General features: G+C 36.5%; 1 protein-coding gene across 4 annotated transcripts in view; it reads left to right on the forward strand.

The window, feature by feature from the left end:
• TET2 (tet methylcytosine dioxygenase 2) overlaps positions 1-27,610 on the forward strand; it is a 140,216-nt gene that overhangs the window by 70,386 nt on the left and 42,220 nt on the right. For 2 of the 4 annotated variants that reach the window (XM_035030210.1, XM_035030211.1), the window contains exons 3-6: positions 14,504-17,964; positions 19,661-19,751; positions 21,177-21,270; positions 21,888-22,096. In XM_035030210.1, coding sequence (XP_034886101.1) covers positions 14,550-17,964; positions 19,661-19,751; positions 21,177-21,270; positions 21,888-22,096 — 3,809 coding nt within the window. In that variant the 5' untranslated portion in view covers positions 14,504-14,549. Of the gene's footprint in view, positions 1-14,503; positions 17,965-19,660; positions 19,752-21,176; positions 21,271-21,887; positions 23,190-27,610 lie in introns of those variants that run through there. The other 2 variants (XR_004683743.1, XM_035030212.1) reach the window with 2 other exon arrangements.

The raw sequence follows: 27,610 nt of genomic DNA on the forward strand, positions 1-27,610 counted from the left end.
TTAGAATAGTAATATAATCGGAAGAAATAAGATGAAGAAAATAGTTCAGTGTTTATATGTTTAATTTGAAGTAAAAGCAAAACTGGCATATATACATGTCTTTGGTTCTTGAAGATGGACTCAGAGCTCTTTATAGCTAAGTTATGAGCAGTGACATGAATTTATATTCTCCTAGGCCACAGGTTCTCATCAGTGCCTCAAGATCCATGTACATATTAAAACTGCATGAAATTATCATATGCATCTGAATTAGAGTTTTCCAGTATGTGCTATTCCATGGGATGCTGGTTTGTAAGATACTCCGAAATGGCACATATCATAGTGCCTTTTTAGAGATCCCATCATCATATTAAAGTCTTTGAAGACTTTCATTAAAGAAAGGTTTAAATTTATTTTTAACTTCATTTCCCTACTTGTTCTCCCTCAGCCTGGCCCTTCCTTTTTATAAATAAGTATTAAATCCATGTGATGTGACTCTGCTCCATTAGTATGGGTGTGTATTTGTGTTCCCCCACCTATACATACAGACTCATCTGTAGTTTATTAGCAATACACTTATAAAGAGACTTGGTAGAGCTATCAGGGAGATCTAACTTTGGGGTGGACACCATTGCCCAAGATCTGTGCCTTAATTTGAAAATCTAGTCATCCAATTTTATCTTTCCCTCACAGTTAATTGGATTGAAGGAAAGGGATTTGTTTTAATCAGACTCACTTGAGGTTTAATCAGACTCACTTGAGGTATACAGATTTATATATTTGTTACTTCATAATCAGGAATTCACATTTCCAGTGATCAAAATATGATTTGTATCCACTATTCAAAATGCTTGCATTAAGGGTACCCAGTGTTTCGTGGAGGTGGAGAGTCTTAAGGAATATTTTATTCTTTAGCCCTTAGTGAAGACAGCTTCTTAGTCATCCCTGTCCCATAGAAGAATTTGCTGGCCTGTTGACTCTATTCATATCAGCCAATCCAGTGTTTCCCTTCCCAAGACAGTATTGATAAAGAATGTTGAATCTGCCTCTCTGCCCTGAACTGACCATCCCTCCATCTGTTCACAATGGCTCAGAAGTTAGGACAGGTCTGCATTTCTTATTTACCTCTGCCTCATGTCAGCAATGCCAATCTGCTTTACCCTTTTAGCTTCTGTTTACTTATATGTAAAATGACATGAAAATTATACCTTCCAGACCAAAAGTAGTCTTTGTGATGACTTATTTCAATAAGACACCAGTAGATATTTGTTACTGCCAATTTTAGAGGATTATAGCATTTTAGAACTCAAAAAGACCTTAGATGTAATCTTGTTCATTTCCTTCATATTTACATTATAGATTTTTTTTTAATTGTGTTGTGTAGAGGTTGTGACTTGCTCAGAAATCCATATCCAGAACTAGAAGCCAGCTTTCTTATTCTGAATAGCTATTCCCATGTCTTGTCTTGCCAGTTAAATACTTTAAAAAAATCCTTAAAGATAGAGACCATATTTGATGCTACTTCTGGATCCCATAGATTGTGCTTCCGGAAGAAAGAAACTTTTTTGAGGAAAAAAAATTTAGTAGTCTTTCTGCTTTTATTTTGATAACATTTAAAGTGTCTACTGTAATTTTGGATGATCTAAAGTATTTATCAGAACTTTTAGCAGAACACAGATGATCAAAGAAGGTGAGAGTAACACAATATGGGGACATATTTCTGATGAATACGTGGTTATATGATATTCTTTTTTTTTAAGATTTTATTTATTTATTTGAGAGAGAGAGAATGAGAGACAGAGAGCATGGGAAGGAAGAGGGCAGAGGGAGAAGCAGACCCCCTGCTGAGCAGAGAGCCCGATGCGGGACTTGATCCCGGGACTCCAGGATCATGACCTGAGCCGAAGGCAGTCGCTTAACCAACTGAGCCACCCAGGCGCCCCTATATGATATTCTTTTAAAACATCTATGTAGTTGATGCTTTTCATTTTCCTAATGCTTTACCCACTTAAGAATTTACTTCTTTTTCTTCTGAGTAGACCAAAATTATTTTATTTATATTATAAAATGTTAGCAGTTTTCTTTGGGACTGGAGCATACTGCAGTATCTTAAATTGATAGCCATTGGTGGGTAATGGGTTTAATGGCATCTCCATTTTAATATTTAAGTAGAATATTCATTTTGCCCTTAAGTATAACTTTGTGACACCCTACAAGTTAATTGAAACATAGTAGTCACTAATTGTTCCAAAATAGGAAGAAGAAAAACAACTAGCTTTTCATAACTATAGCAGATTAGGACTGGATTGGTATGAAGATGGACTGTTCAAGGTTATATAGAACATCTCAGAACACAGATGACATGTCCTTTGAGGCAATGGGAGGGATTAAAACACCTTTGAGAAGGAGATTTCATGAATACTATACAGTGAATAATTGCCAAAATGCATGTGTGTAGGGATTGCTAGTATAGTTTCCAATGAAATGTTAGGTATGTTATTATTTTCACGTTAATATTTTTAGAGCCCCTTGGTATGTCACAATTTAGTTGGCTCTAATATAGTTAACCATCTTGATGGTTTTGCTTTTTTTTTTTTTTCCATTCTTGATTTTAGGGCTTAAGGCAGGATAATGTATCCAATAGTATAGAATTAACACATTGAATAATTAAGATCATCTCAGTGAATCGGATGTTTATTATATAATTTGGCTCCAAGACCTTGTTCAGATCTCACTATCTCAATGAGACTTACTCTGACTATGCCGTTAGATACTGCAACCTGCAAACCCCTCCCTAGTACTCTTGATCCCTCATTATGTGCTTTTCCCTTAGTACTGCACCATATCGTTTATTCCTTATTATGTTTATTGTTTCTCTCCCCACTAGAATAGCAGGTCCAGTCAGGCAAGGGTGTTCGTCTTTTCTGTTCAGGGTGCACTGTGGCTGGCTACAGTAGTGCCTAGCACATAGGGTGTGTTCAATAAGTATTTGTTAAAAAGAATAATGAATACATTGACAGGTTATTTTTATGACTCTACCACTGTCATTGTGTAAAAACATTGAATGATCATGAACTGCCAGAATTTATATAAAGTTCTTATATATTATTAGAAACTGTGTTATTGGATTTATGTAACCATTTTATAGGAAAAGTCATACCTCAAGGTATAAAAATGAAAGCATTTTCCCCTATATTGCCCCTGAGATATTTATGATAGTCTCCTCCCAACCTACTCTCCCTTTGGTGTCTTCTTGACTAGATTCTGTGATTTTTATAGATCTTTTGGTTATTAGAACAATTTTATTCCAGTGTTTGAAACTCAGTCCCATTCATCATAAAACTCCCAAGTCAAGCCTGATTCAGTACTCTTCTTCCCCAGCACAGGCTTGACCTCAGGTTCCAACATTTGCAGTTGAGAGTAGGAGAGTCTCACTCAGAAAATCTCCCCCTGCCACCTACTTTAAGTTCCAGCCCCTAGAAGGTTGAGCAGGGCTGGGAAGGATGGAAAAAGCTTAGGGCACCAGGGCTCCTTATTGACCTGAACAAGACTGCGGGACTTTTTGGTCCTGTATTTTGGTAGCTGACATTGACTGGCCATGGGATGCCCTCTGTGAGGCAGACATTCACATACTGGCTCTCTCTTGACACATATGGGTTCTTCAGAGGGGCTTGCGGGGGCTCTTACTGCACAGCTCCCTCCTTTTCATCTCTTCTGTCACCTCACCCACTTCTGCTTTGCCTACAGAGTCTACCCTACAGCCTCCTTCTGCTGGGTCGGCTTGCCCACTGGACAGATTCTACGTAAGATGTCAGTGAAGTCAAGCCCAAACAACTACAGTTTCTGTCGTGTATATATTTTTAATTGAGAGTGTAGTGTCAAGCTTTGGATAGTGTGTAACCTAGTAAGTGTACTCTAGAGGGTATCCTAGTAAGAACAAGCAGCTCACAGTTAGCCATTTCAATGGTAAGAATGGACTGAGACCGAAAAATCTGAATAGTTTTTATAATTTATGAGAAATAATGCTTGTGACAAATTACATTTCGAATTCTGTTTGGGGATCTTTTCCCTCAGCACATATTAATTTCATGAGAGGTAGAGATCAGGAAGAATACGCCCCAATTTGAGAAACAATCCCACAATTAACAGATATGTGGATAATTGGGAACTGACAAGATGATGCCCATTTTACCCACTGGGAACCAGGTTGACTGGAGTTGCAAACTGTAAGCAGATACGTTTCTAAACTGTCAGTTGTCTCCACATCTTAAATGCAGACTTCTGTCTGTAAGCCTCTTCTGTAATCTTCAGTGACATTCCTCCTGAGTCTCCTCCCTCAAATAATCTATACGTTATTAAATTTTGTCTCTGCTGTTATTTCAAGATAAGGAACAAATTTTAGAACTTCAAACGTTGGAATTAAATAGTCTCTACTGAGGATTATGAAAAACTTGACAAGGTCTCCCCTCTGAGTATGCAACACACTGCAGGAGCAATGCACATGCTCGCCATGTGTATACGGCTGCTTGTTAATGCACTTCCAGAAAGGCAGGCACTTTCTCTGAGATTGTGATATGCTTGTGTGTTCACGGGTCCTTTTCAAAAGATGTGAAATGTGTCTTCACAGACTCCTTAATATGAAGACTGAAAGTTCTTAAAGATTGAAAAATGTAAAAGTCAGTTTTATCGTGAAAATACTAATTCACCTCATATTTTTTCCATACTTAATGCATATAGGAAGCATTATATTCCAGTCTTAACATATAGCTTGAGTACATTAATTTCGCTATTGAAAATATGTATTTTTGGATTGACTATTTGCCTTTAAATTTTTGTTCTAATACGGAATTAATATTAAACTAATAAAGAATAGTTTTTAATTTCATTAGTAATGCCCTATAAAAAACACTTTGCTTACTACCAGAGTGGGACTTAACAACCATACTAATATTATCTGTTAAGAAGGAAAGTCAAACTAAATGGAATTTCATAGGTGCAGAAGATAGGGGTTGAAATCAACATTATGGTTAGGATTTTAGAGCCCTATGCATACAGATGCTTTAATAGACAATACTGAGGCCCATTGTCCTGCTCATATCCTGCAATAAATGTATAATTGACACAATCATGTCCCATTTTGGTAGAAAGATTCTAAAATAGATCTGGAGATTAGTACCATCTATGCAAGTAGAGTCAAATATATCATCTTTACTCAGCATTTTCTATGTCAAGAAGGAATTAATTTTTTAACACCAGAATTACCTATAGGGTTTGCAGAGCCTGCCAGTGGAGGTGTTGGAAACATATTCAGTCATCTCCTAAGGTTGATGCTGAAACATGGACTTTAGATACAGTCCCTACAAGTACTGCTCTTAAGAATTTACCTCCAATAATTTGCTTATATCAGTAAACAGGACTCATCTGATGATGGCAGAATATTTTATGTACTCTTAATAGTAGTACATGAAGTCAAAGGTTTTTTATAGAAAAAACTTTACTGCCTTATAGTATGGCAACTATGCAGATCTATAAATTGACTCTTTTGCCTCCTTGAAGAAAAAACTGACATGAGATTTAAATGATATGTTTTTTTCTCTTAGAACAGTAAAAGACACACCACCAAGAAAATCAATAAACCAAAAAATAAAAGCAGAAACAAAAAGTCCTCTTCACAAATTTTGAGCACCATCTACAGCTTTATGTGGTGAGAGATAAAGCTACCATTCTTGAGTGATTCAAATAGAGTCAAATGGTGTTGAGCTAAATTACAACCCTAAATGCATATTGGTGAGATGAGATGCTGATCCATTTGCACACTAATGTGCTATTTTTAAGTCATGCATCATAGCATCTTCAAAGAGGCCTGTCATAATTATGATGGATTAGACTGCAGAGTCAGTCCTAGATGCAGTAATTGTTTCACAGATGCTGCCGATGTGACTTGAATTCATAATAAATTATGTCAGAGAGGCCAGAGAAGGAGCCAAATCAAATACCAAAGGAAAACTGCTGTGGCTAAACCTGTTTTGGTTTTAGGAAACTGGTCAAAAGACCAGTATTTTCAGCTGAGTATAAATTTGTACCTCTGACATAGAGGTTGAAGGTTGACATACTTGGCCTTTTCACGTAAAGTTCTAAATCTCAAAAAAACAAAAAGTTCTCAACCTCTGTCTCATTATCATTCTTTCCCTCCCTCTCCCCCTCCCTCCCTCCCTTTCTTCTCTCTCTCTCTCTCTCTCCCTCTTTTTCTCTCTCTCTCTCTTTCTCACTCATTCACTCACTCACTCTTGTAGCTTCTGAAAAATTATTCAGGAGCATTAGCTGCAATCATAGGGTGACCATAACATATTTTTGCATGTTCCTATATATATATTACATTACCTGGTTATAATTTGACCTTTAGAATGTCCAACAAAATTGGTGATATTTATGGCTGATAGAACTATTCTTTTTCGTTCCTTAGAAGGCCATACTATATGGGAAATTTTGGACTATTAAAATAAAGGGATAAACGTAAATAATATGACTAATAGGATCTAAATTACAACATTTTAAGTTGTGGTTTAATTGACATCTGTCATTTAAGTAAATAATTTCTAAGTCTGTCTCTTTAGTCTTTACAAAGAAATGCCAGGAACACCTGGTGGCACAATTGGTTAAGCATGCAACTCTTGGTTTTGGCTCAGGTTGTGATCTCAGGGTTGTGAGATCAAGCCCTATGTCAGACTCCACGCTTGGTGTGAATCTCCCTTTCCCTCTGCGCCTCCTGCTCATGCTCTCTCTCTCTCTCCCCCTCAAAAATAAATAAATAAATCTTTATTTTAAAAATGCCAAAGCTGGTTTTAGAATTTGAGTGTTATATTTTGTGCATTCTTAACATTTAAGTCACATTGTTGCCTTTTTAGGTATGAAAAAACCTCATACTGTACCACATAATCAAAAACCCTGTGTGTGTGCATGTGTGTGCAATTTAAATAATGAGCTACTTACTGCATTTTGATTAGCAAAGATACCTATTAAAGCAGATAAGTGTATGCTGTGTCTTTTCCTAGGTTATGGGTTCAGTAGTTAGAAAAGTTTCCTTAAGTCATTTGTTGAATATTCCTAGTTTTTGTGTTTTGTTTTTTTTTTTTTTAATATACTCTACTGGGACACCTAGGTGGCTCAGTTGGTTGGGTGTCTGCCTTTGGCTCAGGTCATGATCCTGGAGTTCCAGGATCGAGTCCCACATTGGGTTCTCTGCTCAGCGGGGAGTCTCCTTCTCCCTCTGACCATCCCCCCTCTAGTGCTTTCTCTCTCTTACTCTCTGTCTCTCAAATAAATAAATGAAATCTTTAAAAAATTAAAAATGTACTCTACTAAGTTTTTTACATAGTCTCCTCTGTACTTGATGACTACTGATATATTCTACTTAAGACACTAGTCCTTCTGCCTCAGTGATGTTGATAGACATGTTTGATGAATATTCATTATTATCCTTTTAAAACTAACTTTGACTTAGTGGGATAAGTATTTGTTTCTTACTACGGCAAGAGGGAATGAAGTTAAATTTCATGAGAGATTTCAGTTGATGGTATGCAGACCTTGACAGCTAGGAGCATATTTCCCCTCTCCTGTAGTCCTGTGGCTCTTGAACAGTCACACTGCCTTACCACAGTCCAGGGCAGTACATGATCTGTACATCTTTGTGTTAGCTCTACTCCATAGCGCTTGCACTGAGCAGGGATTCAACTAATGCTTGACTGAATGCACAAATGAACTGGCGAGTGTTGGGCTCTAATTCTCTCTGTGACATTACCAGGGAAATTGTCCTCAAATATTTTAGAAAAAAAATCATCAGCAACCCAGCATCAATCGAAAAGGTAATCTAGAAAGGTAGCAAAGAAGGGATCAGAATAACTGTGGGAACTTCAAATTCCATGTACTAAATGTTTACATTTTCTTTTTTATTCTGTTCCAATTCAAAGACATGATACTTTGAAATACATGTAAAATGCCCTTAATTGTGCAAATAGTTACAGCCCTACAGACATGTAACCAGAATACTTTATTTTTTCATCCTAATCCTGTAAAGACTCAAATGTTGGCAAAGTGAATTTGTTAATAAAATAAAACCTACTCTCTGAATTATGTGTTTTTCTTGATGTTAAGGAGCCACCAGTCTATCCCTTGTGGGAGATTATTTTGATGCCTAACCTCAAGCAAATTGCTCAGTTTTTTACATCTGTAAAGTGAGAGAATGGAACTAGATCCTTTCCTATACTCTGAAATGTTTTATACATTGTTAGGACCATCATCATCACATATTATCACTCATTTTGGATATGTCACTGTAAAATTTCTTAGCCTTCCAAAAGTTTAAAATGCAATTCACTAATTCTAGGAATAAGAGTTTTGTTGTCCAGTATGACTCTGGATTGAAGACTATCAAAATAATATGGCGTGTACTTGATCTTAGGGAACTTTCATTCCATTTTTTTAAAAAAAGAAAAGAAAGTAAGTAATACGATTTGTTAATATTTTGGTAGCTCTAACAGTAGTGTGTTAGAACCATCTTGTAACAGTTTGTGAGAGCAGATTGTAAAATTTTCAGGAATTTTGTAAGCTGAAGGTTGATAGCTTGAAATCAGCCATGACCCATAAGAGCATCTCTTCAGGAATATGCTAAAAGCTCACTATTCATTTTTAAATTGTAACTAATTACTGTAACATGAAGTTCTGGCACCATGAAAAAGATTACTGGGTAAGCCTAACCAGTCATCTTTACCAGGTTTACCAAAAGCTCTTCTGGGGCGCCTGGGTGGCTCAGTTGGTTAAGCGATTGCCTTTGGCTCAGGTCATGATCCCAGGGTTCTGGGATCGAGTCCCACGTCGGGCTCCCGGCTCAGCGGGGAGCCTGCTTCTCCCTCTGACCCTCTCCTCTCTCATGCTGTTTCTCTCTCGCTCGCTCTCTAATAAATAAATAAAATCTTTAAAAAAAAAGAAAAAAAGCTCTTCACCTATACTCTTGCATAGAAACTTCATAACAATTTTAGGGAAAAAATGCCTTAATTTTGATTGGACAGTATCCTCTTAGGCGAGTCACTATCCTTAGTGAAAAAATGAGACTCCTAAAATAAAAATTATCTCTCCTGACTTTTATAGATACAATTTTATTTGGCATAAATTACCATACACAAACCTCCAAGAGCTAGCATTACTTTAAAAAAAAACATTTGAATATTCAGTTGCCCAAGGGAATAGTATCCTGATTGATACTGTACATTATAGTAATTAAATGTTCTCTAGGACGAAATAAAAGATATTTAATCTCAATCTCAAAACAGCTATGAGAATTCAAAATATTTCTGATATCACTTACTTATAAGAGCAGATATGAATGAATAAAAACAGTTTCTATTCCTGGTCTCTAAAAAGCAAAAGGAATGTCACACAGAAATCTCTATAGCAAAAATTTACATTCAGTTTAATTTCAGAAAAAGTTTTATTTTTTTTCCCCTAAACTTGTAAAAACAACCTATTAACTCTAGTTTTACTGATCAGCATGATATCTACAAAAAATTATCTTGGATTTTTTCTTTTATATATAAATTATTGACTTTTGTAAGCTTGGAAAAACTACGTAAATGATGCTGTAAAGATTATAGCGTTGATGCTTTTTTAAATATTTCTACAATGAGCAAGAGGTACAGGTCTCATTTCTTTCTTTCATTTATTAAAAATAAATAATGCTTGCCAGTGTCGGTATAAAATCACCACTGTCAGTATAAAATTAATAATGTGCTGTACAACTAGATTACTGGATCATGTAATATTCTGGGGTATGTACACAAACGTGTGGTTTAGGATATATTGAATTTGAATAAAATATTTTTTCTTCCTCTACAATGGCACTTTAATGGTTTGAATTTTCTGAATCAGATTCATAAACCAGTTACAATTAAGCCTCAAAAAAAATTATCCTTGTCCTAAAATAAAAAGATAATACATAATTTTCTTGCTCTCCTTAAAAAAGTTAACCCTTTACCTTTTCACATCCAGTGGTTATACTCAGTTAAGAAATTGCTGTCACAGACAGAATAGTTCTGTTAATAGTTTAAATTAGTATTTAAAGATGGTTATTGTGTTTAAAGCTCCATATTGAAATAAATTTCATTTTAAGTCACCTTAATTTGTTCTTAGGAGCTATTCTCATAAAAGATTTGCAAACTCCATCTATGGTAATTCTGCCCTTGACACTTTAAAGAATGTCCAAATTATGTGGAATGGATCATAATAGAGAATAATGTGTTAAGTGCTTACAGTATTTTATGTCTAGAAAATTAAGTAGAATAATATATATTGTATATGGAGACTGCAAGTTTTATAAAATACATAACATAAATATACATGTGTGTGTATATGTAAATACTTTTTGATTGGTATGAGTGTGAAATGATTTTACAGTTGCCAAAAGAAAGCATTTTTTGTTATAGTATTTAGAATGCTAATTGACCTGGTCTCTAAAGAATTTATCTAGGCTTATTCTGTGCTCCTTAATTTTTGAAGAGTGGTAGTGGCCCTGATTTTGCAGAAACCCCTTAGATTAAAGACTACAAATCAATTTTCATTCATGATTCCAGAACCTAAAGTTTTTTTTTATTATTATTAAGGATTATTGATGATCAAGAGTATTAGTCTAGCTCAGAGCTGTCCAGTAGAAATACAATATAAGCCATATATGAAATTTAAAATTTTCCAGTACTTACACTAAAACAAGTAAAAATTTAGGAACAAATGAAATTACTTTAATGATATATTTTATTTAAAATATCCAAAATAGTATTATTTCAACATGTAATAAATATTTTTAAAAATCAAGTTATTTTATATATTTTTTTGTCCACACTAAATTCTTTGAAAGCCAGTGTGTATTTACACTTATGGCACATCTTCATTTGTGCTCACCACATTTAAAGGGCCCCATAGCCATATGTAACTAGTGGCTATGCACATCTAACCCATTTCTTAACATTTGTAGGAAGTTGGTCTAGCAGAAATAAACACTATGCTCTGTTGTTTTCTTTGCCCAATAGGAATTGTGACTTTGTAGTTTAAGTTCTATTTACTAATTAAGTAATATACATGCCTAAAAGTTACAAAAACAATAATAAAAAGCAGTTTCCTTCCCAGTGCTATTCTCTGGACTCTCCATTCTTTTTTCTGGATGCAAAATATTATTACAATTTTGTTGTATGTTCTCCCAGAGCTGATTTTATATTTATTTTTGTAAACGTACAGGTTGTAACATTTTTTTAAAGATTTTATTTGTTTATTTGAGAGAGAGAGAGAGAGAGAGACAGCACGAGTTGCAGGGGCAGAGGGAGAGAGAGGGAGAAGCAGACACCCCATTGAGCATAGAGCTCCACGCGGGGCACAGCAACCGCAGGGCTTGATCCTGAGACCCTGAGATCATGACCTGAGCCAAAGTCAGACGCTTAACTGACTGAGCCACCCAGGCGCCCCCCAGGTTATAGCATTCTTATACATACCATTCTGCAGCTTGCTGTATTTCATTTAATTACTTGGAAATACTTCCACCTGAAAATGTAGGTTTCCAACCATTTACTATTGCAAAAGATTGTTCACACATTACTTAACATATATATGAGCATATTTGCTATATAACTTCTTAAAACTGAAGGGTCAAAGAAAGTTTCTATGAAACTCTGAAGATTATTGTTAAATTGTCCTCCATGGTATTTGTACTTGTTTTCACTCCCATGAACGACACAGGGGAGTGTTATTCCCCATGTGCTTGCCAACATCTTGTATTATCAAACTTTTTGATCTTTGCCAAATTGAGAAAAAAAAACTGTATCTTGCTGAGGTTTTAATTTACATTTCTTTTTATGAGTGATACTAGACATCTTTTTAAACATTTAATGGCCATTTGCATTTCATTTTCAGTGAACTGTCCATGTCCTCTGCTCATTTTTCTATTCAATGATTGGTTTTTGCCTTGTCAATTTGTAAGAGTTCTGTATATTAAGAAAAGTTTTATGTGATTTTTAACTTCACTTATGGGTTTATTTTTGCATGCATAAATTTTACTGAACTTTCTCGTTTTTTATGGCTTCTAAATTTTGTGTCATAAAGACCTTACCCAGTCATTAGATTTTTTTTTTTTAAGTTTTCTCAGACTGTTTTAGATTTTTTTTTAGAGTTTTGTTTTACATATTTAAGTGTTAAATCCATCTAAAATTCATTTTGGTGTAAGATGTTGGGGGTAGATCCAACTTTATCATTTTTTCAGAAGCTGTCTGGTTATTCCAATATCGTATTGATTTGCAGTGCCATCAGGATGCCAATTTCTGTGTGTGTTAGAATCGATTTCTGGACATTCTGTTCTGTTTCATTGGTCTTATTAACACTCTTTTATTTACTAATTGGCAAGTACAAGCTGTGTTAAGTATAGTAGCCTCTGTTCTTTTTTAGTATCTTTTAATTTGGTTACTGCCCTGCCCAGGCCCCTTTACAATTCTTTTTCAGGTTATTCCTGGCTATCCAGTTTGTTTATTTTTCCACATGAACTTTAGAGTCAGGTTCTGTAATTCCTCACAACATTCTGCTAGTATTTTTATTGGGAATAAATTAAATTAATAAATTCATTTGACAACTACCCAAGAACATATTATACCTTTCTACTTGTTTTGCTTTCGTGTATCTGTCAATACAGTCTTAAAGATTTATTTAAATAAGACTTCCACATTTCTTTTTAAATTTATTCCTAGTGTTTTAAGAATATTTTTTTCCTGTTACAGTATTTTATTCCACTAAAGCTCTGACTGGTTGTTGCTGTTATATATCAAAGCTATTGATTTTCTTATTCAACTACTTTTCTCATAAACTGTAACATTTTTTCATTTGATTCTCTTGGTTGACCAGTATACAATCTTATTATCTGTAAATGATAACTTTAGTGTTGCTTTCCAGTGTTTATATCTTATTTCTTCCTCTTTTTCACTTGTCTTGGTTAGTAAGCAATGGCTATAGTTTTTTATAGCCCAAAAGGAAAATAGTCTAGATTTTTTACTTACCTCCTTAAAATAAATGTGATGAGAAAAACTGTGGGAAAATAAAGCATGACTGTGCTATGAATGGGGCAGCATTCACTTTATATGATGGGTTATTTATGTTTTTTAGTGCCCATTTTTCCGTGCACTCCAGTCATTTGGACTTTGAAATCTCCATCAATATTGGTCTCAAAAATATTTGAATTAATGAGTGAATGAAGAAATGACTGTAAGATGAGCAAATTTATATCAGTTTTGTGAAACTGATTGGATGCTCACTCTATACTAAGCACAAAAACAGAGTAATCTTAGGAAGTTCACAGTCCAGTGAATAAACAAAATAAAATCGAGTATGATATGTTCAGCAGCAAACCATATACAAGATATAGAAATAACATAGAAAAGGGAGTGATTTATTCTCTTGGAAAATCAAAGAAGGAATCGTAAAGGAAGTAATATCTGAGACTATTTCAGAGGAACACATAGGAGTCACTGGGCAAATCAGGGTACTCAGAAGACATTCCAGGCTGACAAAACAACAGCATGGAGGTCTGAAACCATTTACCATGTTTGGGTATTTATAAGCTGTTAGAGTTCAAGTATAAGCTGTGAGAGGAAGTAGGAGGAGAGAAAAACAGAAATCTGCCTATGAAAAACTATTTGTGTCAGGCAGGGATTCTCAGTGGAAGTGGGCAGCCAGCACCTGTGGAAGAAGATACAGAATAGAAATGGCATTTTATAAATGACACTTCTCACCCCATTCCATTTCCTGGAATATTAACACTAAAGGGAGCATGCCTTGTCTTTCAGGCGTGTGGGTGAGAGAATTTGAGAACTACTAATACAGGCATTATGGAGCCAGAAAAGCATGTTAAGGAGGCTGTGACATCAGATTTGCATTGAGAACATTTCCTTTGGTAACAATTTAAAGGAACCTTGAAGAACTAGGGAGAGGACAGGCTGGGCTGGGGAAGAATCCCTCTAAAAAGCTACTGCAACAAATAATGAAGTAAAATAATGTATGTCTGGCTACCAAGTATCAGTGGGATAATTCAAGGAACATATAGGAAATGGAATTGATAGACCTTAGCAAGTGATTGGATGTATAAGGTACTAGAGAAGAAAGAAAGGAGGTAATTTTTCTCTATTGTTCTTAGCATTTTGACAAAAAGAATTATTTGGGAAGGAAGTTGATTCTATTTACTAATGCAGTGTGAAATTCCCACATTAGCTGGTGCTTTTGATCATATTTGTTCTCCATGACCGTAAATATTTGAGAGTTGCTGAGAAGACAGGAGTAATCAGTTCCTGAGTAGCTATCGGTTGTCAGTCTGAAACATGAAAATGAGTATCGCAGTTTGCTACGTCTAGGAATTTCAGTATCATTAATGCCATGATTATTCTCCCAGATTTATTATTAGTGCTAATATGTATAAATGCACTTCAATTTCTGTTTCCCTGCTCTTTAGAATTCATTCAGAGGGCAGCCTTGTGGATGGCCCCGAAGCAAGCCTGATGGAACAGGATAGAACCAACCATGTTGAGGGCAACAGACTAAGTCCATTCCTGACACCATCTCCTTCTCCCATCTGCCAGACAGAACCTCTGGCTCTAAAGCTCCAGAATGGAAGCCCATTAACTGAGAGACCTTATCCAGAAGTAAATGGAGACACCAAGTGGCAGTCTTTCAAAAGTTATTATGGAATACCCCACATGAAGAGAAGCCAGAATAGTCGCGTGAGTCCGGACTTTATACAAGAAGGTAGAGGGTATTCCAGGTGCTTGCAAAATGGAGGAATAAAGCGCACAGTCAGTGAACCTTCTCTCTCTGGGCTTCATCAGAACAAGAAACTGAGACAAGACCAAAAAGCTAATGGAGAAAGAAATAACTTCGGGGAAAGCCAAGAAAGAAATCCAGGCAAAGGCAGCAGTCAACTGAATGTCTCCGATTTGAGTGATAAGAGAGAATCCGTGAGCTCTGTAGCCCAAGAAAATGCAGTTAAAGATTTCATCAGCTTTTCAACACATAACTGCAGTAGGTCTGAAAAACCAGAGCTTCGGATTCTGAATGAGCAGGAAGAGAAAAATGCTAACTACCATGACAAGAACATTGTATTACTTCTTAAAAACAAGGCAGTGCTAATGCCTAATGGTGCTACAGTTTCTGCCTCTTCCATGGAAAACACACATGGTGAACTCCTGGAAAAAACACTGTCTCAATATTATCCAGATTGTGTTTCCGTTGCGGTGCAGAAAACCACATCTCACATACATGCCATTAACAGTCAGGCTACTAACAAGTTGTCCTGTGAGCTCACTCACCTATCGCATACCTCAGGGCAGACCAATGTCCCACCGACCTCGAACTCTGAGCTGCCTCCAGAGCCAGATGCAGTGGTGACCGAGGCCCGTGATGCTGACAAAGCCAGTAAGACAGCTGCAGTGATAGGGACCTGTCCCTTTCAGAAACCAGAAAAACAAAAATCAGTTTTTGACATGTGCCCGTCGCGTGCCGAAAACAGTCCTATCCAAGGAACCACAAAGCTGGTATCTGGTGAAGAATTCTGTTCAGGTTCCAGCAGCAATGTGCAGGCTCCCGGTGGCAGCTCTGAACGGTATTTAAAGCAAAATGAAACAAATGGTGCTTACTTCAAGCAAAGCTCAGTGTTCACTAAGGATTCCTTTTCTGCCCCTACCACACCACCACCATCACAATTGCTTCTTTCTCCTCCTCCTCCTCTTCCACAGGTTTCTCAGCTTCCTTCAGAAAGAAAGAGCACTCTGAACGATGGAGTTTTGGAAGAACACCATCACTACCCCAACCAAAGTAACCCAACTCTTTTAAGGGAAGTGAAAATAGAGGGTCAGCCCGAGGCACAGCCATCCCCGAGTCCTAATCCATCTACACATGCATCCAACCACTCTCTGATGCTTCCAGAAAGGCCTCAGAATAATTGTGTTAACAAGAATGACATGCAGACTCCAGGGACGTTGACGGTTCCAGCATGTTCGGAGAAAGCGAGACAAATATCCGAACACCTCAAGCATAATCCACCAATTCTTGGTAGCAGTGGGAATCCACAGGACCCCTGCCAGCAGTTGATGGGACACAAAGAGCAAGATATGCCGAAGGGTCGAGACCAGGAACAAACACGAGGTCTTGTGCTCCCAGCACAGCACTATCTGAAACCGGGGTGGATTGAATTGAAGCCCCCTCACTTTCATCAAGCAGAATCGCACCCCAAGTGTCATGAGGCATCCCTGCGGTCAGTTCTTCAGTATCAGTCCAACCCCACCAATCAAATGACCTCCAAACAATACACTGGAAATTCCAGCTTGCCTGGGGGGCTCCCAGGGCAGGCTTACATCCAGAAAATAATGCAGCCAGAGCAGAGGCCACAAAGGTACCAAGGTGAGATGAATCCAGGGCAGTCTCAAGGTACAGTGGACCAGCAGCTCCATTTCCAAAAACCCTCACTCCAGGTGCACTTCTCCAAGACAGACCCTTCATCCAAAGCTCACGTGCAGTCATTGTGCACCCACAGGTTTTATTGTGAACAAAGACCAGATTCCCAAAGTGAGAAACTCATACCCCCAACATTAAAACAGCACTTGAATCAGCAGGCTTCAGAGACTGAGCCATTCTCAAACTCACACCTTTTACAACACAAGCCTCATAAACCGGCAGCACAAGCACAAACACAACCATCCCAGAACTCACTTATCTCTCAAAACCAGCAGCAGCAGCAAAAATTACAAATGAAGAATAAAGAACAAATGCCCCAGACTTTCTCTCATCCCCAAGGCAACAATGATCAGCAAAGGGAAGGATCATTCTTTAGCCAGATTAAAGTGGAAGAATGTTTCCATGGTGAAAATCAGTATTTGAAATCAAGTGAGTTCCAGACTCATACTACTCAAATGGGATTGGAGCAAGTACAGAATATGAATAGTAGAAATTACCCCTATGGTCAGATCTCGAAATCAAATGCAAGCAAACTACAGATTTCGTGTTCAAACAATACACATCTAGTTCCAGAAAATAAAGAACAGACTATAAATTCTGAACTCTTTGCAGGAAACAAGACCCAAAACTTGCATCACAGGCAATATTTTCCAAATAATGTGACTCCAAAGCAAGACGTTCTTCATAGGTGCTTTCAAGAACAAGAGCAGAAGCCTCAACAAGCTTCAGTTCTACAGGGATATAGAAGTAGAAACCAAGATGTGTCTGGCCAGCAAGCAGCACAGCTCCCTCAGCAAAGGTACCTGATGCAAAACCAAGCAAATGCTTTCCCTGTGTCTGACCAGGGAGGAAGTCACATTCAGACGCCTCCCCAGAAGGACATTCAAAAGCATGCTGCTCTAAGGTGGCATCTCTTGCAAAAGCAAGAACAGCAGCAGTTACAACACCCCCAAACTGAGTCTTGTCATAGTCAGATGCACAGGCCAATTAAGGTTGAACCTGGATCCAAACCCCATACCTGTATGCGCCCCATGTCGGCACAGCCAGAAAACAAAACGTGGAAAAAGATAACTAAGCAAGAGATTCCACCCCCGAGTTGTGATAATGTGCAGCAAAGGAGCATCCTTGAGACCATGGAGCAACATCTGAAGCAGTTTCAGGTCAAATCATTATTTGACCATAAGGCTCTAACTCTCAAATCACAGAAGCAAGTAAAAGTTGAAATGTCAGGGCCAGTCACAGTTTTAACTAGACAGACAACTGCTGCAGAACTTGATAGCCACACCCAAGCTTTAGAGCAGCAAGCAACTCCTTCTTCAGAAAAGACACCAACCAAAAGAACAGCTGGTTCTGTTCTCAATAATTTTTTAGAGTCACCTTCCAAATTACTAGATACTCCTATAAAAAATTTATTGGATACACCTGTCAAGACTCAGTATGATTTCCCATCATGCAGATGTGTAGGTAAGTGCTAGAAATGTACTGAGACACATGGTGTTTATCCAGAATTAGCAAATTCATCTTCAGATATGGGATTTTCTTTCTTTTTTAAAAAAAATCTTGAGTCTGGCAGCAATTTGTAAGGGCTCATAAAAAACCTGAAGCTTACATTTTTTGTCTTTAAATTACAGATGCTTGTGCTGTGCAAGAGAGAACTTCACTTACACTCAGTTTTTCAAAAAAAAAAAAAAATAAAACAATGTGCATGCTCATTTCTTCCTCTAATCAAACCCTTTAAAATGTAAAGGTATCTGTTTTAGATTAATCAGTCTGTTTAACTCTTTGTATATGATCTCCTGGAGAGACGCCTAGGCATCTCTAAAAATATCTATTAAAATGAGAAAAATAACTGCTATATGCAACTTAATGTGGGAGCTTTTTAATATGTATTAATTCAAGGTTGAACATATTAGTGGTTTTACAATATTAATTTCTAGATGGGGGAAATTATCTTCAGTCTTGGTGAGTTGAGGGAAATTGTAATGCTGAAGTTCTGAATACTCATGACATTGCCCTTCATTTGTACACTTGAAATATTATATGATTTATATTCATTTTGATTCTGTTTTCTCTTTAAAGTGTCATCTTTTTGATAGAAAATATGCTTTTTTCTTTTCTTTTTTCAAACCAACATGTTTTTGTTAAAATTCAAGTTACGTGATAGGTCTGTTGGAATAGGGAAACATTTTGCTGATAGATGCATATGTGTGTATATGTATATTTTATATTACATATAAAATATATATAAAGACTTCATTATAGTCTCTCAGCTTGAATACAGTAGAGGACATTTGTAAAAACAAATGTTAAACTGATATGGCCAGTGGTCCACCCACCTCATGTTCTTCCTCTTACAACGGGACACCCCACATTTTATAGAAGAATGGAGGGAGGATCCATACTACCCCTTTGTGTGGTTAATATTAGGTTGCCCCAGGGGTGCCGTACCACACATGTCATAGATAATGTTAGGTAAGTTCTAATTATCTTCAGTCTCTTCTCCCATCATCCTAACCTCTCCTCCCACTTTCCATCTTTGATAGTCTACAAGAACCTCTTCCTTTTACCTGACCCTCTCTCCAGTATTTTCTCTCATCATAAATTATTCTAAAGTACATACAAATACGGGTCTGGGATCAGTATTCTTATTTTCAAAACACAGCAATTAAATGTTGAGGGGAAACAAGAGGAGAAAAAGGTACCTTGACAATAAAAACTGGGCAATATCCTGGGGGTGAGATAAGACAGGAAATTTTTAATCTTTTAACATCCAAGTAGCAGGCAGGCTTCTAGTTAGCTATAAAAAATTTTTTTACAGTTCAAAAAACTGGATTGTAATCGGTGTTACATATAATATATTCTAATTCCCTCACTGTTTTGTTTAGTTCCACTTACTTTGTTTAAAATAATAATTTCTTATTCCATATCTGAAATGTAATTTAATATATTTTTATCCAACAGCCAGCATGTACATATACTTAATTATTTGGCACATTTTCTAATAGATTAGTCCATCAGTTTATTCATTTTAAAGAAAAAAAAATGTTTAAAGTCACATTTAGGGCCCTTAATGTGCAGTTGGGGGATAAGCTTTGTGGATGTAGCCTTTATATTTAGTATAATTGAGGTCTAAAATAATAATCTTCTATTATCTCAACAGAGCAAATTATTGAAAAAGATGAAGGTCCTTTTTATACCCATCTAGGAGCAGGTCCTAATGTGGCAGCTATTAGAGAAATCATGGAAGAAAGGTAATTAACGCAAAGGCACAGGGCAGATTAACGTTTATCCTTTTGTATATGTCAGAATTTTTTCAGCTTTCACATACAAAGCAGTAAACAATTGTAAATTGAGTAATTATTAGTAGGCTTAGCTATTCTAGGGTTGCCAGCACTCCACACTGTGCTATTCACCAGAGAGTCACAATATTTGACAGGACTAATAGTCTGCGAGCTGGCACATGCTGCCCACTTTGAGATGGATGCCAGAAAACCCAGGCACGCACGAGAACCAGCCAGCCCGCCTGCCAGGCACAGGGGTGCTGGCACAGCCTGTAAAGAGAGGCCCCACTCTGGCTTTCCTACTTGATGATAAAGCGTCCAAGAAGAAAGAGAGGGGGGATGTGGTATAAGAAAGGAACCATTGAGTTAAATTCACCTAGAGCTGTAAATGAGTGGTTATCTATAAGGAAGTTGTCCCTTAGTATGAGCAGAGGGTAAGTGTGAGATGCTGAATAGAAACAGAGACAGATTCTATTTATAGCTACATTTTTTTTTTTTTTTTTTTTTTACTGTCAGGTAGGCAAGTATTTACCTGAATCTACACAGTTAGTCAGTCCTGCGTGTAGAAGACTCTTATGAGTGAGACAATCAATGCAGAGAGACTTTCATATAGGTATCCACAGACGTGAGCTGTTAACTATGCTAGGGGGCCTTTTCTTTAAGAGGTAGGCAGTGTTATTATTAAAATACGTTAGGAGACATTGTGGGCAGCAGGGACATACTTTGTATCATTCTTGCCCAATTTACAAACTATCCATTTCTAAATTAGCATGTAGAAATTCACTAAATAATCCTCTAGTAGCCTGGCAGATACAGTGAATTTCCCTAAGTGCCTTTTGTTATTAGCAAGTAGTAAGTAGTGCCTTGGTCAAAAGGGAAAATATAATCTATCTCTAGAGCTATCCTATATTTTCAAAATTGCTGGATGCTAGTTATTTGCAAGCCATCTTTAAAAAATGGTAGAGATTCTTTGAGGAACAGTTCTAACTAAAATCTGTTGTGATTCCCCAAGTTTTAAAATAGCTAAATTTAGTGAAGGACAAAAATCAAATAGTATATATCTTAGAAGACTGAATTTAATAAACTTAAAAAAGTTTTGTGCTTTGTGAAATTATGTCTAAAAATAAGCTTTCCCATTTATTTTCACCCAACATATAACTTCAAACTAGTTCATTACAATTATCAATATATTTTGATACCAAAGAAATACAAAGCTTAAAGTCTGTTATCCAATTTGCTTGGCTTAGACTTATTTTTTAAAAATAAATTAAACCATTCATTTCTCAAGGTGTGGTCATAGAATAAAATTATGCTCAAATGTTCAATATTTTGGTTGCCTTGGTTTCATTTGCTAATTTCATGTGTGTGTGTGTGTTTCTGTGGATTTCTTTTAAGGTTTGGACAGAAGGGTAAAGCTATTAGGATTGAAAGAGTCATCTATACTGGTAAAGAAGGCAAAAGTTCTCAGGGATGTCCTATTGCTAAATGGGTAAGTGACCTGACAAGGCCTTTGGTCTTAATCTTGGGCGTTTTGATTCATTAACCCTGAGAATTGGGCTACCAGATCAGAGTCATTTATGCCAATTGAAATGAACATTGCTTATATTTATTTTGTGTTAGCTCTTAAGAAAAAGGCAGATTAGTTTTTAAAGCACGTACAAACTGTATTTAATTGAAAGACTTTAGTGGGGAGGAGGTCCATTCAAATTGATAAAAAGTGTAATTCTTCTGGAATGTGAAGTCATCCTTAATCCTTTAAATACCTTCCATTAATCTTTATACTGTCATTTTTGAAAGCCTTGAACTTTGTGAAAAAGACCTGCAGGTCTTCCATATAGCTCTAGCTTTAATGCAGGGGTCATCACCCCTCCCTGTACTGGTATAGTCTGCTAAACATTGAGCAGTTTTGCATCTCTCGCAGTTCTGACCCCATTTTACAGATGGGTAGCAAAAGGCAAGTTGCAGGTGCTGGCCAATGTTGCCGTAATTGTGACCCAGACATGAAAAAATATGCATACATAAATCAGTGCCCTCCTCTGCCACAAGTGACCCTTGTTTTGTTTTGGTGGGGGTGGGGGTGTTGGGGTGGAATGGGGACCCGCACAGGTGGTTCGCAGAAGCTGCAGTGAGGAGAAGCTACTGTGCTTGGTGCGGGAGCGAGCTGGCCACACCTGTGAGGCTGCAGTGATTGTGATTCTCATCCTGGTGTGGGAAGGAATCCCATTGTCCCTGGCTGACAAACTCTACTCAGAGCTCACTGAAACGCTGAGGAAATACGGCACTCTCACCAATCGCCGGTGTGCCCTGAATGAAGAGTAAGTGAAGCCTCCCCTCTCTTTCCACTGACTGCAAAACCTGATCATGGGTCTGACCCAAGGGAGTCGAACCTGCATTTTTACATTTATAAAATGGAGACCAAAATGGCTGTTTCAGTCATGCAGAAGGAAGTTGGATTTGCTACCGTGGGTAATTTGAGGTGATTTCCTTAACCATTTCGTACCTTCAGACAGTGCAGACATTTAGTTAGGAGCAGCTTGCTGAAAGTCTGAATGTCTGTACCCCATGAACTCGATCGTGCCATAAACTTGAAAGTATTTGTGTGTCCACTTGCTGCAAGTGACAAGTCTTGTGTGCCTGGCCACCACACTAGTAAGTATTGACACCATTATTATGTTGCAGTATCTGAAACAGATATATAATGCTAATGCAGCAAACATCAAAATATTAGGCTTATATAATTTCTGTAGAAACAAACTGATTCATACGTCAGTTCAATCCCGTTTATTATTTTCACAATAGTAATAAAGATTAATTTCATTTTTACTACTACTATATAAGCAAGAAATTAGCGGCTATGGACTTGCATTATTTTTGAGGAATTTAAACATTTGGAATAGGAGAGCAGGGGTATGCAGTTAAATATATTTAGTGCATCCAAGTGCTAGTATGTTTTTGTTTGTTAACCTCATCCAGTTTAGGAAGTTTAATCATCACTTGGAGAAAGCTTCATTACGATTGTTCCTCTGCTATACTATTCCTGTATAACATTAGAAGAATACAGGAGAATTTATAGTGCTACACTGAAATCCTACAGGAGTTATTTTACTCACAATTGGTCCTAAAATAATTTTAATTTTGCACTTCTTCCTTTAGTTTCCTTTCCTCTGCATTCACCAAACTACAGTACAGTTTACTGAATATATGGAAATACTGCGCTGCTCGTTGCAACAGCCCGTTGCTACCATAATTTGTTCCTTCGCTATTAATCTGACTGATACTGTTTTTACTAACTTCATGTTGACATGGGTTTTCTCTGGGTCATGGGGGGGTGTGCAAATCAACTATAAATAATATGTCTAGGAAAGTTACTTTTCATATAGGAAAGTGTGACTTGGCTTCCTGTGGTAGTTATGATCCAAAAATGTAATGGTGTGTACCTCAATGCCATTAATCCACTTTTATAAATGACGTGCTGGAAGATAGAATGCTGATTCATAACACATGACTCAAACTCACAATGGATTGTTCTAGGTATAAAATACTATTCAGTGTACCCTAATTTCCATTGTTCCCTCTCTAAAAGATGTATTTAAATGAGTTTAATCAGAAAGAAAATGAGGGGCACCTGGGTGACTCAGTCATTAAGCATCTGCCTTCTGCTCAGGTCATGACCCCAGAGTCCTGGGATCGAGCCCCGCATCGGGCTCCCTGCTCGGCGGGAAGCCTGCTTCTCCCTCCCCCACTCCCCCTGCTTGTGTTCCCTCTCTCGCTGTCTCTCTCTCTGTCAAATAAATAAAATCTTAAAAAAAAAAAAAAAGAAAATGAAAGTTAAGGCACCTTGAGATGATGTCAGTGATAGCATTTTTCTCAGGAATTAAGTATCTGCCTTGTTTGTTTTTTTGTTTTTGTTTTTGTTTTTTTAAAGCAGACTTCCTCTTAGACTTGGTGGCTTGAACTTCTAAACCACCGAAGAACTTCTTGTGAAAATAACAGTTGTTTTATTTAAATTTCTTGAAGTTTCATGCAAACTATATTTCACATTCTTCGTGATTGATTTAATTTTCAGTTATTCTGTATCTCTGGTATCTTTCCCCTGTAGACTTTAATATAATTTCTATAAATGCTATTGCCTGAAATGGAATCTGACATGTAGAAAGAAATTCTATGTTAAGAACTTTCCTGAATTGTGTTATTTTGCATTTAAAATCCATGAGCAATAGTTGAGCCAGGGTCTAAGAAAAATTACAGTTTGGTCTAAACAGGAGGTGAGTACAAAACCATTAGAAGATGTGCTTCCAATGTTAAGACATTTTAAAGGCCAATCTGTGTACTTTTGCTTCTTTTTGTCTGGAATTTCAAAAGGTAAAGGTAACTATTTAGATGAAGTTTTAGGTTTGGGTTATGCATATTTAAAACAATTCTCCAAAAACAAAACAAAACAACATACACAATTAAAATAGACATTTACCAGTGGCAATAGACTTCATTCAGATGTAGTTTTTGAAATTTCTAATACCTCATAAAATAAATTTTATGTCTGGCAGAAGTTAAAATTATGGCTTTGCCAAAAACAGAGGATAATCTCAAATTGGGGCTGCTGACTCCGTTTAATATTCAAAGCTGTATGAACCTCATCTCTGAGTTCTTACAAATCCCAATGCCTACATGCACCATAACCGCCCACTCTGAGTCCAGAAAAGAACTCTGAGAGTATCTTTCAGTGGGAAGGTCAGAAACGGATTTTCATGTTTCCTTTGAGCCTAACCAGCTGTTTCTTCTTTAAAGATTTCCCTTTGAGATTTCCATTTTATGACTAAGCCTAACCAATATTATTCTGGCAAGTAAGAGTTGTGGGAGTGTATCTGTCATTATAAGAAGTCAAAGCCAGAAACATGTTCTGCCATGCTGGGTGATGTTAAATTTTTTAAGTTAACATTATATTATAAAAAATTTTCAAACATGCATAAATGGAGGAGTACAGGGTAGTGAATCCCCATGGACCCATTATGTAGCTTCAGTAGTTATCAACATTTTATCAATACTGTTTCACATATTTCCCCGACACTTTCTACCCCCACCAGTGTTTTAAAGCAAAACACAGATACCATCTCACCCATGTACATTTCAGTGTGTAACTCTAACAGATAAGGACCTTTTTTTTTTTTTACAAAACCTAGTTACAGTGTCATGTCAATGATTCTTTAATATCATTTCATGTTCAGACCACGTTCAGATTCCCTAATTGGATCCTGTTTCAAAATAATAATAATAATAATAATAAAAAGTAAAAAGATACAACATGAAAGCCCATGCCTTGTATTTGATTGAGACTTTTGAGTGGTCCCAGTTCATGCCTGTTGTCTAGCATAATAATTAATAGAACTTCCTTTAAAAAAAAATAGAACTTCCTTTCACTCTCAAAAGTATCCTAATTTGGAAGATAAATTATATGATTCATAAGCCTCTTTTTGTTTATAACAGTTCCTCCTCTCTTTTTAATGCATTTATTGTTAAAACAGACTATATCATTTGCTGTATAAAATTTCCCACATTCTGGATTTGGTTGATTGCACACTGTTTTGTTCAACTTACCCCTCTATCCCAACTGTCTTTTGTACACTGATATTAAGAGACTTAAACAAGTTATGTGTGCATACATGTATGTATGTATATATTGGCAGAAATGCTTCATAAGTGGTGATGAAATAATCTTAGTTCTTCATATCCAGCATGAGGGTTATAATGTCTGCTTTGTTTCATTCTTAATGTTGCTAAGAGTGCTTAGTGAGTTCAGAAGTTGTCAGCTTGATCTGTCCATCATCAGATTTCCCAGAAAACTTTCACCTAATGGTGCAGCATATTCATTGAGGATCATTGCCTGTTTCTATTGTTTTGAGTTTGCAAATTGATGATTTTCTTATTTTTGAAGTATACATTTATTTGTTAGATTTAACAAATTTTTGCTAGTGTTTCTAAAATTGCGTAAGGTTGAATATGTGAACTAATTTTTAGTTTAAAGTTGTTGAGGTTGTTTTTTTTTTTTTCTTTCAGAAGTCCAGATGGTAACTCAACGGTTGAGAATGTTTTTAAAAATCTGTTATATAGATGAATATTTTTATTACAATTGCTTTACTGATTTGTCATTTAACCATGAGCCAATTTGAGTCATGTTAAATGAGGCTGCCATGTGCTAATTCTAATATTATTTGAAAGGGCCCTATAGAAATAAAAATGCCTTTTAGTAGCCATTTCATGTGGGAAATCATCTTGAAGTTGCTCCACCTTATTATGCAGGGATTTTTTTGAGATACAATTCACATACCATAAAATTCACCATTTTGAAGTATACAATGAGTGGTTTAGTATATTTACAAAGTTGTGCAATGTTTTTTCACTCCCAGAAGAAAACCCCATACCTATTAGACAGTCAATTCCCATTCTCCTCTCCCTTAAAATGGCAGCCACAATCAACTTTCTGTCTCCATAGATTTGCCTATACTGAGCATTTTGTATTAGTGGAATTATACAATATTTGGCCTTTCTGCCTGGCCTCTTTCTCTTAGCATAATGTTTTAAAGGTTCTCCATGTCCTAATGTTAATCAGTATTTTATTCCTTTTTGTGGCTGAGTAATATTCCATTGTGTATATATACCACATTTTCTTTATCCATTCATCAGTTAATGGACATTTGGATTGTTTCCACTTTGGGGCTATTATGAATGCTGCTGCTGTGAACATCTGTGTACAAATTTTTGTATGGACATATGTTTTCAGTTCTCTTGGAGTGACATTGTTAGTCATATGGTTACTCTATGTTTAGCTTCTTTGAGGAACTTCCAAACTATTTTCCAAAACAGCTGTACCATTTTTCATTCGTCCCAGCAGTATATGGAAGTTCCAGTGTCTCCACATCCTCACCAAAACTAGTTATTGTCTATCTTTTGTATTATAGTCCCCAGTGGGTGTGAAGTGTATCTTGTGGTTTTGATTTGCTTTTCCATAATGACTGATGATGTTAGGCATTATTTTCTGTCCTATTGGCTATTCATTTATCTTCTTTGGAAAATGCCTACTTGATTCTTTGCTCATTTTTAAGTTGAGTTCATTGTTTTTTGAGTTGTAAGAGTTCTTTATATATTCCAAATACTAGAACTTTATCAGATATATGACTTTCAGATATTTTCTGTTATTTAGGTTGCCTCTTCACTTTCTTGATAATGTCCTTGAAGCACAGAATTTTTCAATTTTGATTAAATCAAATTTATGTATTTTTTAATTCCCTGTACTTTTATCTAAGAAACCATTGTGTGATCCAAGGTCTTGAGGATTTACATCTATGTTTTCTTTCCAGAGTATTAGAGTTTTAGCTCTTACATTTAGTTCTTTGATCACTGCTAAGTTAATTTTATGATTTTAAGAGTCTAATACCATTCTTTTGCATATGGCTCAGCACCATTTGTTGAGGAGATTATTTTCTCCATTAAATGGTCTTGTCACTCTTGTTGAAAATTAATTGACAAAGATATATGGGTTATTTTGAGACTCTTCTATTCCATTAATCTACCTAAATATCTATCCTTATGACAGTAATATACAATGTTGATTACTGTAGTTTTGTAGTAAGTTCTGAAATTGGAATTCATCTCTTCTGCCCATTCTCTCTATCACCTCCCCTCTGACAACCACCACTTCTCTGTATTTATGTAAGTCCTCCAATGTTTTACAAGACTTTTTTTGGCAGTGGGGGGGGCTACTCTGGATTCTTTTCATGTATTTGAGAATTTTAGGATCAATTTGTCAATTTCACCATCTGGGATTTGACAGGAGT

The sequence above is a fragment of the Mirounga leonina genome, unplaced genomic scaffold (assembly GCF_011800145.1).
Source record: "Mirounga leonina isolate KUSES-001 unplaced genomic scaffold, KU_Mleo_1.0 Mir_357, whole genome shotgun sequence".
NCBI lineage: Eukaryota > Metazoa > Chordata > Mammalia > Carnivora > Phocidae > Mirounga > Mirounga leonina.